At 47.8% G+C, this 17,660-nt stretch overlaps 3 protein-coding genes across 3 annotated transcripts in view; 1 reads left to right on the top strand and 2 right to left on the bottom strand.

The window, feature by feature from the left end:
• The window catches only part of LOC140214169 (uncharacterized), a 145,167-nt gene that overhangs the window by 70,934 nt on the left and 56,573 nt on the right, over nt 1-17,660 (top strand). The gene's annotated exons all lie outside the window — the stretch shown is intronic.
• Nucleotides 1-17,660, bottom strand: part of LOC126517479 (E3 ubiquitin-protein ligase RNF170-like) — a 92,752-nt gene that overhangs the window by 30,874 nt on the left and 44,218 nt on the right. The window contains exon 3 of the mRNA XM_050167204.3: nt 9,280-9,353. Within this exon, the coding sequence (XP_050023161.1) occupies nt 9,280-9,353 (74 nt within the window). The remainder of the gene's footprint in view (nt 1-9,279; nt 9,354-17,660) is intronic.
• Nucleotides 12,083-15,384, bottom strand: LOC140214230 (uncharacterized). The gene is made up of 2 exons (XM_072285583.1): nt 15,181-15,384; nt 12,083-14,924 (listed from the first exon to the last, which is right to left on the bottom strand). The coding sequence occupies exon 2, from the start codon at nt 13,902-13,904 to the stop codon at nt 12,624-12,626; it is 1,281 nt and encodes a 426-aa protein (XP_072141684.1). The 5' UTR covers nt 13,905-14,924; nt 15,181-15,384; the 3' UTR covers nt 12,083-12,623.

Genomic DNA, 17,660 nt, shown 5'->3' with positions numbered 1-17,660 from the left:
AATGCAAGATTATCAGGGATTATAGCAAAGCAAATTACGAACAAATGAACAATGAACTTGAGGTTTTCTTTCAGAAAATGTTTCTTCCATCATTCACAAATAATTCTGTTAAAGCAAATTGGAATTCATTTAGAAATATTATGTCACTTCTAGTAGACAAATATGCGGCACTAGTCACTATATCTAATGACAAACATAACCCATGGTTTAACAAATCACTTAGATCACTCCGAAATAAAAAGAAAAGGTTATACGCTTCTGCTAAATGGCTATCATGTCCGTCGTCATGGTCTAAATATAAGGATTGTTTAAAATCTTACTGCCTAGCAATATGTGAAGCCAAAAAGAAGCATTTTTCCAAAGATCTGTCCTCACTTCTACACATTAACCCTAGAAAGTTTTGGCAAGCTATCTCTCGTGATCGTGATGGTAATACAGGTAATACAGGTATTACATGACGCTGACAATGTTCCTGTCTCTGCATCTGAGTGTGCTTCAGCTTTCAATTCGTTTTTTAGCTCTGTGTTCACCAATGAAGACTGCTCCACTGTTCCCTGTGTCCCCGACCTTCATTATCGCTTCATGTCCCCTATTAATATTAGTGCTGAAGGCATTTCAAAACTAATACGTGATCTAAAGGTGTCTACATCATGTGGCATTGACAATATTAATTCTAAAATTCTAAAGAACACGTCAGCTATATTCAGTCAGATTTTGTACTACATTTTTCAGCAGTCTTTATCAACAGGTCTTCTTCCTGCTGACCGGAAGATAGCCAAAGTTATTCCTATATTCAAAGATGGAACCAGACACTCACCTGGTAACTACCGCCCCATTTCACTAACATGCATTTGTTGCAAGCTCCTTGAGCACATCATTGCCTCCCATTTATCCCACCATCTTGAATCTAATAACTTTTTCTTTCAATATCAACATGGTTTCCATAAAGCGTTGTCTTGTGACACCCAACTACGGGAATTTACGTCAGATTTATATTATGGCATGAATAACAGCAAAATTATTGATTGAATCTTTCTCAAGTATGCAAAAGCCTTTGACAGAGTTGCTCACTGTCGTCTAATAGCTAAATTAACTGCTCTTAGGATTGACTCATTAACATTATCTTGGCTTCGCAATTTCTTATCTAATCGGCAACAGTTCGTATCTGTGAATAACTTTAGCTCCTCCACGTTTGTTGCAACGTCAAGTGTACCCCGAGGTACTGTGTTAGGCCCTCTTCTTTTCCTAATTTTTATCAGTGATTTGCCGAGCAACATTTCCTCCTGCATACGACTTTTTGCGGATGATTGCATAATTTACAGAACGATTAACTGTCATGATGATCACCTAACTTTGCAAAATGACCTTTACTTAGTTAATCAGTGGTGCGACCGTTGGCAAATGACACTTAACGCATCTAAGTGCTGCGTTCTTTCCTTCACTTGTATGAAATCATATCCGAAGTTTCCTTACAAAATCTGCTCCTCGGAAGTTCTCCGTGACACTACTCACAAATATCTTGGCGTTTATTTTTGTACTAACCTAGCCTGGAGCTTTCACATCGAGAAGATATGCACTAAAGCTAACAGAACTTTAGGGTTTTTACATTGTCTTCTGCACCTCTCGCCATCTACCATCCGTCAACAGGCCTACCAAACTTTTGTACGCCCTCAAAATAGCAGGAGGAGTGCCAAGGGAACATATTCAAGGACGACAGTGAAGTGCAGTGTGACTTGCAGGCGAAGAATGGAGTCAGCTGCTGGGAAACTTCTGCAGTGGGGTGTTCAGATAAGGACAGGCTAAAGGAGGTCGCGACTATTTTTAGTTCGTAGCGAAATCTTTATACAAGTTAGGAAAATGTCTCTGTAGGAAGGAATCAACCTTCGTTTTGCCTTTCAATAGGTGAAGCACCAATAGTGACGGCACGCAAGAAGGAATACAGACAGGACAAGGCGCTACTTGCAACTGTTTATTGAAGTCAGAGGTGGCTGATTATATAGCGATGAGGAGAGGGGAACGAAAAAAGAGGGACACTGACTATGTGAATGCACATGTGCGAGAACACTGAAGACATTGTTACGGCGTTAAAAACAGTCAGACGTGTATTTACAGAATATTTACAATAATTATAGCCACTGACAAGATGATAGACAACGTGCGAAGACCAGAACATCGTCTTCTGCCGACGATGATTAAAACACCTTCTTCGTCAGCGTGTCACATGACCCCTGGCGGCTGAAGCACCGGCTCGATGCTGGTTAGGAGGCGGGCGAGTAACACAACTTAAGACGCGCGACGTGGACCACGTCGCAGCGATGCTGAGCCACGGTTGGCTCAAGAGGGGCGATTTCGTACGTGACATCAGTTACTTGACGCAAGACACGGTAAGGGCCGGAGTAGCGTGAAAGTAACTTTTCCGAGAGGCCAACGCATCGCGACAGCGACCAAAGGAGAACCAGGGCGCCCGGTGTGTAACGGACGTCACGATGGCGGGCGTCATATGAGCACCGCTGATTGCCCTGCGACTCCACAACTCGACGTCGGGCAATATGGCGTGCTTCTTCTGCTTTGAGGATGGCTTCACGGGCATACTCGGAAAGTGGAATTCAGACTAGCAGGCAGAACGGCGTTGAAAGGTAACGTAGCGTTGCGGCCAAACAAGAGGAAGAATGGAGAGAAGCCTACGGTATCATGGCGAGACGAATTATAGGCGAAAGTAATGAACGGCAGTGCAATGTCCCAGTCGCGATGGTCATCGGAGATATACATGGACAGCATGTCAGTAAGGGTGCGGTTAAGGTGTTCGGTTAGACTGTTCGTTTGTGGATGGTAAGCAGTAGCAAGTTTGTGTTTAGTCGCGCACGAGTGTAGAATGTCATTGACAACTTTAGAAAGAAAGTAGCGGCCTTGGTCGGTGAGGAGCTGTCGAGGGGCGCCGTGGTGAAGGATGACGTTTTCTAGGAGGAAGTCGGCGACATCGGTTGCACAGCTTGTTGGAAGAGCCTGTGTGATTGCATATCGGGTGGCGTAGTCTGTTGCTACAGCAATCCACTTGCTTCCCGAAGCAGATGTAGGAAAATGGCCTAAAAGATCAACACCTACATGGAAGAATGGTTCTGATGGTACGTCAAGTGGTTGAAGGCGACCAGCAGGGAGTGCGGTCGGCTTTTTGCGTTGTTGACAAAGATCACACGCAGCGACATAACGGGAGACGTCATGGTATAGACCAGGCCAAAAGAAGCGCCGACGAACTCGGTCATAAGTCCGTGACATGCCAAGGTGACCTGCAGTTGGTACATCATGAAGCTGGGCGAGAACAGTCCGACGCAGATGCTCAGGCACAACGAAGAGTTGGGCAGGGCCGTCCGGGCACATGTTAGAGCAGTACAATATACCATCTTGAAGTTCAAACATGCGAAGGGAAGGATCAGGCGTCGTTGAAGTGAGCCGTTGAATAAGGTGTTGCAAGGAGGCGTCTCGACGTTGTTCGGCTCCAATGTCACGAAAAGCAGCCAGAGAGAGAACGGTGACAAGTATGCCGGCTGCAGAAACGTCAGGAGGGTCGACAGGATGGCGCGACAAGCAGTCCGCATCTTGATGTAACCAGCCGGTTTTGTATACAACTGAATAGTATTCTTGGAGGCGCAGAACCCAGCGGCCAAGGCGCCCTGAAGGATCTTTGAGGGACGAAAGCCAACACAGAGTGTGGTGATCAGTGATGACTGTGAATTGGCGGCCGTACAAATAGGGGCGGAATTTACCCATTGCCCAAACGAGAGCCAGACACTCGCGTTCAGTGATAGAATAATTGCTCTCCGCAGAGAAACGAAGGCAGCTGGCGTAGGCAATAACACGTTCTCACCCTTGTTGTTTCTGTGCCAAGATAGCTCCAATACCGTGGCCACTGGCATCCATACGGACTTCTGTTGGAGCTGACGCATCAAAGTGAGCGAGAATGGGCGGGGATGTAAGCAGCCCAATCAGCTCGGCGAAAGCACCAGCTTACTTGGGGCCCCAAATGAATGCCGCGTCTTTCTTCAGAAGCAGATTGAGAGGGCGCGCAACATTCGCAAAATTTCGGACAAACCAACGGAAGTAGGAGCAAAGGCCCAAGAAGCTGCGAACATCCTTGGCACATATTGGCACGGGAAAGTCTTTGAATGCCCATATTTTATCGTGATCAGGGCGTACACTAGAAGAATCGACGAGGTGCCTGAGCACAGAAATTTCAGGACGGCCGAAGTGGCACTTGGACGAATTTAGCTGTAGCCCCGCCTGACGGAAAACAGATGGATGGTCGACAGGCGTTCGAGGTGTGTCACAAAAGTCGGAGAAAAAACGATCACGTCGTCCAGGTAACAGAGCAGATGGACCCCTTGAAACCGTGTAGGAGGGCGTCCATCATTCGTTCAAATGTGGCCGGGGCGTTACATAAACCGAAAGGCATCACTTTGAACTAATACAGGCTATCGGAAGTAATAAAAGCAGCCTTCTCGCGGTCCATGTCATCGACGAAAAATATTGTGCTTCATGCAGGCAATCCAGGGCATCGTCAATGCGTGGTAGCGGATAGACGTCTTTCTTTGTTACCTTGTTGAGGTGTCGATAGTCGACGCAAAATCACCAACTGTTGTCTTTCTTTTTAACTAGTACAACAGAGGATGCCCATGGGCTGCAAGAAGGTTCAATGATGTCTCGAGAAAGCATCTAGTCAACTTTGTGTTGGATGATATGTCGCTCAGTAGGCAAGACACGGTAGGGTCGCCGATGGATCGGGCTCGCATCACCGGTGTTTATTCGATATTTTTACGACCAATGTTTGTCGTAGAGGGCGTTCTCCAAGGTCGAATATGTCCCAGTATGAGGCAAGGAGTCAACGTAGTTCTTGAGCACGCTGGGTAGGAAGGTCGGGAGCAATCATTTTTGTTAGGGCATTCAAGTCTGAAGGGACAGGGGGCGAAGCAAGAGTTGAACACGAGGAGCTGTCACAAGTTAAAGCCGAAATGTGGTAGTCTCTGGCTGGTGTTATTTGCGCCAGGGATATTCCGCGCGGGAGTACTTGTGTACAGAGTGCAAAGTTCACAAGCGGAAGGCAGGACCTGTTGTCCGAAATGGTAACGACGGTGTGAGGAAAAGCGACGTTATGCGAGAGCAGGACATCTGGATTAGGAGATACGATGTAGTCACCGTCTGGTACAGCTGGAACGGGGGAGACACCCATGTAGGTAAAGGCACGGTGAGGAAGGCGAATATGCTCTGTGGAACATAGCCGTATCGGAGCACTATCGGGAGGGTCAATACCAGCAGGTAGAGTGAGTTGCACAACACCAGCAGAACAGTCTATCAAAGCGGAATGTGTAGACAGAAAGTCAAGGCCCAGGATGAGGTCATGAGGGCAGTGCTCTAGTAGATAGAATAAAACAGAAGTATGATGTCCGGCGACACTCACGCGAGCCGGACACATGCCAAAACGGCTGGTGTTCGACCGTCAGCGACTTGGACCATAGGCGAAGGAGCAGGACTGAGGACTTCCTTGAGACGATTCCGAAGCTAAGCATTCATCACAGATATGTATGCACCAGTGTCAATCAGAGCCGTAACAGGTACACCATCCACGTTCACGTTAATGAGGTTCCGATGTGTGGGCAAGGTCAAAAGAGGATTTTTGCGTCGGGTCGGTTTAGCAGCATCACCTCCAGGTGCTGCACCCGTTAGTTTTCCGGAAGGGTGCGCCAGAAGGAGCTAGGGGATGGTGATCGGTGAGTGGGGGCGATCGGGAGAAGCGGCGACGTAGCAAAGGAGAGCTGGTAGGAACAGAAGTGTCGCCAGAATTTGCTGGCTGTATTTGTGGTGCAAACCGAGGAGCAGCATGAGGGTCGTGGGATGGGTGGTAGGACCAGGGGGTCGAATTCCACGAAGACCGGCAGTGACGTGAAATATGGCCGACACGGCCACAAGTGAAGCATATAGGCCTGTCGTCTGGAGTACGCCATTCAGCCGGGTTGCGATACCACGTTGGGGCATTCAGGTTGCGGGTGCGTATGACCAGTGCTGGACGGCGTGTAGTTAGGCCGATTAACTGAGCAGATGTTGGTCAAGCCAACGTTGGCCAATTCTTGGCGCACGACGGACTGTGTCAATGAGACGGTCACCTGGCAATTGTTGGGGCCATGGGTTGAGGTCATGACAGGAGATGCGGCTTCTATTTCACGTCGGATGAGGTGGAGGATGTCAGAGCGATTGGGTGTGGGCGGACTGCGGAGGTCTTCGCAGGTGGACGTAGCAGCCGTGTTGGGAAGGCTGGGCAATGTGGCGACTCTTGGCTTCTTCAAACCGCCAGCATTCAGTAATGATGGCTTGCACAGTGGAAGAATTCTTGAAGAAAAGGAGATGGAAGGCATCATCTGCTATGCCCTTAATGACGTGTGCAACCTTATCAGGTTCGGACATCTTCGGATCCGCATTGCGGCACAGAGCGAGCACATCCTGGATGAACGTGAGATAGGATTCAGTGCACGTCTGGACACGCGAAGCGAGGTCTTTTTGGGCGGTGCATTGACGTCCAACAGGCTTGCCAAACAAATCTGAGTTTCTGTTTACAAATGTCCCAGCTGGTAAGTTCCTCCTTGTGAGTCTGAAACGAGATGCATGCCGTGCCCACAAGGTAAAATATCAAATTAGCGAGCATGATGGTCTGGTCCCAGTGGTTGCTGGCATTCACCCTCTCATATAGTTGAAGCCAGTCTTCAACATCAGTGTCGTCGGTGTCAGAAAGGGTTCCTCGGTCGTGGGGTTGTGCTAGAATGACGGTGGGCGTGGGTGCCGATGGGCCTGAAGCATCTTCGCCTTCAGCTGGCATTGTAGATGCAGCCAAGGAGTGCCCACAGTGTAAATCCGCCTTGATAATGATCCCGCAACCCCCACCAAAAATGTTACGGGGTTAAAAACAGTCAGACGTGTATTTACAATAATTATAGCCGCTGACAAGATGGTAGACAGCGCGCGAAAACCAGAACATCGTCTTCTTCCGACGATGATTAAGACATCTTCGTCAACGTGGCACAATATATGAAGGAAATCATGCTAAATCTAAATCTAAAACTTATCTAAAAATATGCTTTCATTCATGTATATATTCAGAGATGGGGTGCTGACACAGTTGTCCCCTCTTTTCTTAATCTCGTTGGCCTCCAACAATTCACGCGCCACAGAATCTTTACTTTTAAACATGATTGTTGTATCATGAAGCCTTGCTTGACATACTTGTTTATTCTCATTCCCGCAGGCCTTGCAATGAAGCGGCAAATTTGAACCATATCCATTTTTCAATGAAAGCTTATGTTCCCGCAGGCGTTCATTAATACATCGGCCAGTTTGGCCAATATACTCTTTTCTACACTTCAGTAGCATGTGGTATACGACCCTTTCTTCACACTTAACAAAAGGGTTCGTATGTTTGATAGAACACCCTACTTTCTTAGAGTCATCCGGACCAATCAGGCGGCACAAGTAGCAAGTTCTCGCGGCGCAGAAAAAAACCACAGGAATTTTGTATTTTATGGCGACATGTTTAAGATTATGCGCCACTTTATGAGAATATGGTATCACCACCGCTTTAGGTTTCTTTTCGACTGTTTGACCTTCACTTCATTTTTTTTCTTTTTTCACCTTTTTCAATAACGCCTTCGAAACTGCGCTTAAAACCAAGCAAGGAAAGCCAGCCTTCCTCAACTTCAAAATCTGGTCGTCAAAGCTTGCTTGTGCCTTTGACAGCACAATTTTTTCAGGGCGGATTCGAGGCACATAGTGGCAATTGCTCGTTTAACAGTCTTGGAGTGTGTAGACTCGGCGGGCATGGGCTTGGTACATCCAGCAGGAACCTTCGTCCTTAAGGGTTATGTCAAGATCTAAAAACTGAATTGACCACAATTTGAACACAAATTTCATGAAAAAAATTTTGTTATTTCACTAAATGTAGAAAACAGCACTTTAACAACTTGCAGATTTTACAAATTTGAAGGCCAATCACTCTCAAATTAGCACATTTTACCCTGCCAAATTTGTACGGTAAATTACACTGCTAGTACTTTGGCCCACAGGAAGTTAAATTTACGTCACCCCAATTTGTTATTGAAAAATTGCCAGACTTCAGAAAGCAACTAAGTTTATTGCAATTCTATGAGAAATTTCATAACATTATGTTCAGTGTGCATTCTTTGTTGAATTCAACTTCTTGAAAGTCTTGTGAGAGAAAAAAAGCTCTGTTTGCTTAATTTTCATTTAAAGAAAAACAGTGCTAAAATGACGAGGACAAAAAAAAAACGTACCACGGACATGCGCTAAACTTCCAACTAAATTTTATTTTAACAAACAGGGTTTATAACATGGAAAACGAATAGTACCACTGTGACGTCAAGAACTCTCTATCACATCAAAAATGCAATCTCTTTGTTGGGAAGTACCACTGACGGGCTGCTAATGCATGTGACCTCGACCCTAATCATGTAAAACGCTTCTAATATCCCCTTTCCAGTTTACCTCAGGAACGTGCCAGAAACTTGGTGTCATGAAGGTACAGACAGCATTTGTGACCTTTACAATGTTCAGCCAGATGACCCCCCCGCATTATTATTTACAGCCCAATTGTGCTCTTGCACCCTTTCATTCTAACACCGTCCCATTTGCCCAATATATACCTGGTGTCATAAATGACATTTCTTATGCACTGCATGTACCGCGCTGGATGATTCTTAGAGCATGGTTCTGGTTTTGCTTTTGTCAGCATAGAGCATATCTTGGCCAATTTACATGGTGCATAAAGACAAGGTTAACAATGTGCCTTTGCACAACCGTCTTGAGGTTGTGGGACACCCTGTGCCAATATGCAATCATTTGTACTCTCTTCTTATTGGCTGGCTTTTCTTTGTTAATTCCTTCCCTTACCTGTTTGATTTTTTGAAGAAGCTTATCGCAGATGCTAGAAGCTAAATAAGACAGGAAACCGACTAGGCGCAGCCTTGTAACCTGGTTGCTAAAGCTGCGTCCTACTTTGTGGATGCAAGATTTATGTAGAGCTGCCTTTAGACAAGTGATTGCAACTGCTCCTTTTACTAACTTGGAGTGGGCGCTGTCATACGATATCAAGTGCTTGTTCAACCTTGGCCGGTATTCCAAACAAACATGCATGTTCATTAAAGTGAAATTCAGGTCCAGGAAACGAATGCAGCATTCACTGGGCCTTTCACTCCACACAAGCAAGTAAAACAAAGAAATGCTTACCTGTTGTCGGCACACGGGACACCGCACTGCTCCTCTCCAGTTGCCATGGTGCCAGTAGGAGACGAGACAGCTAGCTGCAAGCACAAATCACTTCACTTGATCAGTATGCACCAACCACCACTTCTGGACAACACCACCTTCCCCCCCCCTCCCCCCAATTTCTGCTGCAACACAACACACATTTCCTGATAGGCTAAAGAGATCAAGCACCCTGCTGCCTACATTTTCCCATGGATACTGGTGCAGAGGTCAGTGTCATCCCATCCTCAGCTGTGACTCGCAAGCGCAGGCGAGTCCAATCAAGACTACAAGCTGCCAAAAAGACCCCCATTGCCACCTATGAGGAACAAACACTGTCCCTCAACATCAGTCTCTGCAGGACGTTCCGATTAATTTTTCTAATTGCTGATGTTGCCTAACCCATCTTGGGTGTGGATTCCGTGCACCACTACAATCTCTTAGTCGACATGCACTGCAAAAACCTCGTTGATGCAACGACACATTCTGTGCTTGGATGGATGGATGGATGGATGGATGGATGGATGGATGGATGTTATGAGCGTCCCCTTTGGAACGGGGCGGTGGGTTGCGCCACCAAGCTCTTGCTACTATGCTGCCTAATATCCTACCTAGGTTAACCAATGAAAAAAGAAAAAAAAAAACACTATGAACTACCGCGTCCAAACTTTCTGATCCCCTATTGCGAATTGTGCTTTTGTACGTCTCCGTCTTTTGTCGTTTCCCTACTTTTCTTTTACCAATCCTCCAATCGCCTCTTACTAATGTCTATTGCGGACCTGTTTGCTTTACCACTGCTCCCGCTGAACCCAAGGGCTTCAAGGAGGCCAGTGGTGCCTAAATCGACCGCTGGGTATACATACGTCTTCACATTCTAGTAAAATATACTCCGTCGTTTCCCTAGCTTTACAACAGCAAGCACATGCTTCTTCTTCCTTCTTATATCTCGCTTTATAGGTGCGTGTTCTAAGGCATCCCGATCTCGCTTCGAAAAGTAATGAGCTTCCCTTTGAGTTATCATAAATGGTTTCTTTCCTGATTTCGTTTTTTCCTCTTAAGTCTTTTTCCTCTTAAACTCATGGCAGGTTTCTTTTCCATTGCCGCCACCCATGAGATTAATTCAGCCTCTCTGACTTTCCACTTGACCTTCCTTGTTGCTGTGTTGCCCACCCCAGAGGCCGCATACTTGCTGGTAAGCTTCCTAGTTTTTTTCCTCCACTGTGAATCAATGTTTTGCCTGTACAGATACCTGAACACTCTCCCAGCCCATTGACTTTCCTCTATATTCCTGGGCCGTTCTTCATACTCAATTTTACTGCGAGCTTCCCTCACTTCAAAACTAGTCCAGCCCATATCCTCCTGCACAGCTTCATTTGTAGTCTTCCCGTGAGCGCCCAATGCAAGGCGACCCACTGACCTTTGGTTCCTGTCGAGTCCTGATTGTACCCCTGATTTAAAGCAAACAACCGCATTTCCAAAAGTAAGTCCTGGAACCATTACCCCTTTCCACATACCTCGGAGGACCTCGTACCTATTGTACCCCCATAGCGCTCTGTGCTTCATTATGGCTGCATTTCTCTTCCCCTTGACTGTTATGGTTTTTTCCTGTGTTTCCATATATCCATTGCCTTCGTTTATCCATATACCAAGGTATTTATATTCTGTTACCCGAGGTATTTCTTGGCCCTGTATCTCCACTGTCTGTTCACTGTTTTCATTGAATACCATAACACCTGATTTTCTAACACTAAATTTCAAACCTAAATTGTTGCCTTCCTGTCCACAGATATTAGCCAGACGTTGCAAATCGCTTTGCTTGTTAGCGAGCAACACAATGTCGTCTGCATAAAATAAACCTGGGAGTTGCTGCTCTATTACTGTACCTGCCTGTTTGTATGAGAGATTAAACCCGATATTACTTCCTTCCAGCGCCCTCTCCATCCTCCCCATGTACATCATAAACAGCAGCGGGGATAAAGGGCACCCTTGCCTCAGTCCCTTGTTGATATGAACTTTCTCCGCGCTCCTCATCCCTTCCCATTCAATGCAAACGGTATTTTCTAGGTAAATCTCTCTCAAAAGCTGTATACAATCGTTACCTAAGCCTTCCCCTTCCAGAATATCCCACAAAATGTTGCGGTCTACATTGTCGTAGGCTCCTGCAATGTCTAAAAAGGCCACATACAACGGTCTGCTTTCTGCTTTTGATATTTCAATACACTGAGTAAGAACAAACAAGTTATCGTCCAAACGCCTACCTATTCTGAAGCCATTCTGAAGCTCTCCCAAAATGCCATTATTCTCTGTCCATGCTTGAAGCTTTAATTTGATTGCCTGCATTGCTAGCCTGTATATTACCGATGTAATGGTCAACGGTCTATACGAGTGAATTCTGTCTTTCTCCCCCTTACCTTTATAAATTAAATTCATTCTACTTTGTCGCCAACTGTCTGGTATCCGTCTATCTTTTAAAGTTTTTTCCACTGTTTTCACCAGAGCTTCCTTACTTTTTGGTCTTAGTTCATTTATCAGCTTAACGGGAACCTCGTCTAGCTCTGTGGCTGTGCGCTTAGGAATTTTCTCTTCCGCTTTCTTCCAGTTTAAATTTGTCAGAACCAGCTCCTTTTCCTGGGTCTCTTTCATGCTCTTTTTTTCCTCAAATACAACCTCGTCATTGCCTTGGAAAGTGTTGTGTCGGCAGCGGCAGGCAAGCGGGGGGCCCCGACGGGCGAACGCGCGGCTAGCGCCGGCGCAGTGAAGGAGACACGGAGCTAACTGCTCCCGATGAAAACCGGAACGAAGACTCCGCCGACCCGCGGCTGTTTATTACTTATAAAGGCTTCACACGCTAGATGACACCTCCCGATTGGTACAAGCTCGTCACATGACAGAAGGGGGGTGCGCCATCTAGCTAAACAACTACAAAACATACATGTACGATGACACAGAGATCTGACAGGGGGCGACACTATACTACATCATCCCCCCCTGGAAACAAAGCAAGCATACAGTGAAACGCGCACCCAAGGCGCGCACTTAAGTGCAAAAGCAATTCAGTTCGTTCCCCCCCACGTTCACACACGCGCACCAGTCGCACACAAAGCACGCACTTAAGTCCACAACAAATTCAATCCATCCCCGCCCAAGTTCACATACACGTGCACCAGTCTTGGGCACCAAAACACAGGCAGTCACTAAGTCTGACAAAGAACACGCACAAAACTCACTGCACCGCAACAAGGAGCACATTTTATACCTGTGTTAATGAAACATGTGGACTCTCAACGAGGCCCCTAGCCGTGGCATTTTGAAGACGGAAATACACTCTACACTACAGAAACAAAATCATCGAGCCACGGAGGCCGTTTTCTGTCACGATGAGGACGCGTGCGTACCTCAGAAGAACTTTGGGGGTTGCGACGCGTATCGGTCGACTTTAAAGACCTAGTCGTCCCACTATTATTTACCTCCCCCTGGTTGGAAAACTGAATGTGGTTGTCGCTCAAAGCTGGAGAGGGTTGCCCAGGAAGCTCCTCTCGACGTCCCAACAAGTCCTGGGAGGCTACCAATTCCCCAACGGAATCAGAGACGACTGCTGACTGTGTAGACTCGGAAGTGATACAGTCAGACGCACAAGTTAACTGAAGCTTATGACTATGAGAAGACGCTGTCACTACAGACAAGTCATCGGAATGACTATCCAAGTTTGAATATGAGTACAAAAAGTCTCTATCACTTGTACACAGTGTACTACCTGCTGGATCCTTCATCACTACGGTTAACTTAGACACATGCCACGTTTGCCCATCACCGAGTAGAAAAGTAGATGGTCCTATCTGGGCCTTGACTTTACGAGGTTTACTGTACTTAAAAATTCCTTTCCTGTTAAATCTAATTCTGACGGTGTCTCCCACCTTGATACGAGTTGCCTGAGCACCTCTACGTTTGTCTACGTACTGTTTAGTCTGCGACTGTTTCTGCAAGACCCTTTCTTGCACTTGAGACACAAGACTGTCCTGTTCTCGTAGATCTACACAGAGCCGCATGGTTCCATCCTTCTTGCGCACCACCACGAGTGGAGACACCCACTCGGTAGCCTCGACGCGCTCGATGACGTCGCAGTCCTCGAGACGTCGCAATTCATGTGTGACCTGGTCACGGAGAGCCAGGGGTAGTCGGCGCAACTTTGAAGATACTGGTTTCGCATCTTGCTGCCGATGAATTCGGTGCACAAAGTTGTTGACGAGGCCCAACTCGTCACTGGAAAGGTGATCAAAACCCGGAGGCACACCTGTGGGGCTCTGTACTGAAGGAAGCGATGGTAGACGACATGTCAGCGACGTACCGTCGATCTGTATGCCCAAGCGTTGGATGGCGTCTAAACCCAGCAGTGATGTTCCTGTAGTCGTTACGTGGAACGTGACGGAGCATGACTTTTGGAAAAACTGGACAGTGGCTTGAAACAGGCCTTGAATGTCGATGTGTTGCTTGGAGAAATTTTTCAAGTCCACTGTTTGTGACAGTCTGTGCTGTCGACCAAAGTGCTTTCCAAAATCTTCGGCCGTCATCAATGAGACAGACGCTCCCGTATCCACCGGCAGTCGCATGGAGACGCCGTTCACTACGACTGGGACTTGTAAATCCTTTTTAGTTTCCAAAGTGCTCACCGTCAAGACAGACGCGGACGGCTGTCCCGCGGAAGTTGAAGACAGCGTCTCTGCGGAAGAGACGTGTTGAACAGTACGGGTTTTTCGGCATACTGATGCAAAATGGCCCAACGTGTGGCAGGCGTTGCACCGCCGGTTCCTTGCTGGACAATTCCTGTACGTTGCAATATGCTTCGCGCTGCCACACCGGTCGCATGCACCACGGTTCCCGGAGGAGCCATGTGCGAAATGTCGGCAGTCTCGGCGGCTTCTCGGAAGAAGTCCGTCGTCTCGGCGGCTTCTCGGAAGAAGTCGGCCATCTTCATGGCCTCCCGGACTACGTCGGCCATCTTGGCGGCTCACCGGAAGAAGTCGGCCATCTTGGCCCGTCGACGGAACGCCAAGTTGAGATGCCTCGATTCTTCGAACATTTTCGGAGCCGAACGCGCGGTTCGCTCGATGCAAGGCTTCTAACGAGCGTCCAATTTCTTCTGCCTTGTCCAGGGACAGGGTTTCGCCATGAGCCAGTAACTTTTCGCGAACGCTGACGTTCGCTACCCCATGTATAATTTGGTCTCGGACGCGCTCGTTGTAGGCTGTGCCGAAGTTGCACTGTACCGCCTTCTCCTTCAATGCGGTCACGAATTCCAGGAATCCTTCTCCCTCGAACTGCTTTCGACTGGTGAATTCGTGCCTTTCCGCCAGGACATTTGTTGACTCGGCGAACAGCCGGTCAAGCCGCTGCAAGAGTCTCGGAAACTCTGACGCTGGCGGGACCGCATCACTTGACGTTGACGCTGCGCCGGTCGACTGCCTTGCTGCTTCGCTTGAAGCTGACGCTGCGCTGGTTAACTGCCTTGCTGCTTCCTGCTCCTTGTCTGCAAAGTACTTCCGTTGTCCCTCACGCCCGAGAGCGCTGACGAGCGCGGACGCTCGTCGCGCGTCTGTCCAGTCGCCACCGCCGGCCGCTTCGAGGTGGGCCTGAAAAATTTTTTTCCATCGATGCCATGGAATTAACGGTGGGCCGGGCACTTCAAGAAAAACGGGAAGGTTCGCCGTAAAAGCCATGCCGGGTAGCGTGCAGGAGACAGTGCAGGAGGCAAGCCGGAGCTCGCCGCAGGAATGGGCAAGGAAGAACAAAGGGGGCGAGAAGGCCTAGGCTCGGAAGCCTCGCGACGCCAAGTGCGTCGGCGGCGTTTGCCTGCCGTGCGGACACGGAAAGGGTCGCTTCACTTACGAAGCTCGTTGGTTTCCCGGGGCTTCGGTCGGAACCGCTGCGGGAATCCCATCCTCGTCGCCAAAAGATGTTGTGTCGGCAGCGGCAGGCAAGCGGGGGGCCCCGACGGGCGAACGCGCGGCTAGCGCCGGCGCAGTGAAGGAGACACGGAGCTAACTGCTCCCGATGAAAACCGGAACGAAGACTCCGCCGACCCGCGGCTGTTTATTACTTATAAAGGCTTCACACGCTAGATGACACCTCCCGATTGGTACAAGCTCGTCACATGACAGAAGGGGGGTGCGCCATCTAGCTAAACAACTACAAAACATACATGTACGATGACACAGAGATCTGACAGGGGGCGACACTATACTACAGAAAGATTCGGCTGTTATTTTTCGGATGTAATTTATTGCAGCTTCTCCTTCCAGTCTGCTTTCATCTTCGTCTAGGATATGTTGTTGTATTGTTGTTGACTTCCTGCCTAATAATTTTATGTGGTTCCAAAATATTCTAGGTGCGGCCTTCCTTTTCTCACGTATTTCTGACAACCAACGTTCACTTTCACCTTTTAATTTTGCTTGCACCAGTATTTGAACCATAGACTTTTTCTCCCGGTATATTTCCCATTTACTAGTTACTTCATCCTGTGACAACTGCGCCTTCTTTGCCTGCCTGTGCTATCGGGATGCTTTCTGTCGTTCGGCGATCGCTTCTCGTATCTCCTTGTTCCACGAGCTTTTTGGTTTCTTTTTTCCTTTCCAATGAACGTGTTGTTTCTCTTTCCGTATTTCTGTCGTTATTACACTTAGAAGCTCACCATATTCCCACTCTTTACTTGGCCATTTGCCAAGTTCTTCCTCAACTCTAGTGATTGTATTTGCTATTTGTTCAGCGTTCAAATTTGGACTGGGCATTTTGCTCTCCTTGCTCTCTTTCCCAACTACATATCCCATTTTCAATATGATGCGTTTATGGTCACTCCCTATGCTGTTAAACCCTTCTTCATCGATGACCATTTCTCTCAACTTATCATGAATTCCTTCTGTCATCAGACAGTAATCAATGGTTGATTGCCGGTTTCCCACTGCCCACGTGACCTGTCCTTCACACTTAGGCCCTGTATTCACGATCACGAGGTTATGTTGCTCACAAAGGTCCAGCATTGACTTCCCGTTATTGTCGGTATAGCCATCTAAATCCTGTATGTGGGCATTCATGTCACCTAATAGGACAATTTCAGCCCCACTCCCGAAACCCTTAATATCAGCGCTTATGCATTCCACTAACTCTTTATTCTTCTCTGTGCAATTTTTTCTGGTCCACAAATACGTAACACCCAGCCAAGTTTCTTTCCCACTCATTGTACCTGATAACCAAAGATGCTCTTGACATTGTGAATTTACTCTTTTCCATTTGGCTCCCTGATGGATGAGCGTTCCGACTCCCCCTCCTTTTCTTTCTGACTTAGTTCTGTTGCACCCTTCCCAAACATAATTCTCAATAACTGGCGGCTCTTCTGAGTCTCTAAGGTGCGTTTCTGTAACCGCATACACCCCTATTTGCTCTCTGTGTAACTGCTCCTCAATCTCTGCCCACTTTTCCTTTCTTCTGCCGCCCTGCATGTTTATGTAGCCTATTGCATGGCAAGCTCTTTTTCTTGTTTTCCTCATTTTTCTATTATCGACGGCGATGCTCTTCTGATGTTCCCCTAGGGGACCTTCTTCATTACGATCTACTCTGACCTCCTGAGCGCCTGCGGGCCCCCTAAAAAAGCAACAGCGCGACCACCAAGTCGCCAGCCCACTTCTCGTGCTAACCTGTAATTGAAGTGGATCCCGTCTCGTTTAAAACCACCACAACTTCTCACTTCCCTGTTTACTTCGACAACCTCGAAGCCTTTCTCTCGGCTCATTTTCCAGATTGCCTCATTAGCAGCCACTACGGCTCTTTGTACGTGACTGTCAAGCACAGGCACCTCCGGTACCGTGCACAACACGATCTGCACCTGAGGGGATAGCTCACGCAAGTCGTCCACCCCCTTCACCAAGCGTTGGGCTAGTCCTGGCCCTTTCCTGTTTAGGACGTCATTTAGCCCACCTGCTACTATGACGAGGTTGCGCACGTGGGCATTTTCCGCGAGCTTTTCTTTTGCTCGCTCCATGATAGAACCAAGTGTGCGCCCTGAAAATGTCCCTACCACCAGTCCTCTGTCGCCTTTCACCCTCTCCACAATTGCTTTTGAGCACCCAGCCAGGTTTGAATCGCCAGCGATAATGACCATTTCACTTTCTCCTACCTCTCCCTGCTTCCCTTTGTCATTTTCCGCGTGATTCAGACTCGACAAGGGGGATTGTCCCCTGGGCTCCTGCTTTTTCCGCGTAGCGGCCTCAAGGTAGGTGCTGCTCTTTCCAGCTAACCCTTCATCACCCTGCCTGCGTTCAACGTATTTCTCTGACCCTCCCTCGCATGTCGCGGTGGGGGTCTGCGTTCCATTG

Source organism: Dermacentor andersoni, chromosome 11, assembly GCF_023375885.2.
Source record: "Dermacentor andersoni chromosome 11, qqDerAnde1_hic_scaffold, whole genome shotgun sequence".
In the NCBI taxonomy this organism is placed as follows: domain Eukaryota; kingdom Metazoa; phylum Arthropoda; class Arachnida; order Ixodida; family Ixodidae; genus Dermacentor; species Dermacentor andersoni.
The sequence above is the reverse complement of the archived record's forward strand: the minus strand, read 5'-3'. Positions and strand labels throughout refer to the sequence as shown.

What these genes read in the sequence shown, in the direction of transcription:
- LOC140214230 (XM_072285583.1), bottom strand. Translation starts at nt 13,904, where the DNA reads ATGCGACTGCCGGTGGATACGGGAGCGTCTGTCTCATTGATGACGGCC.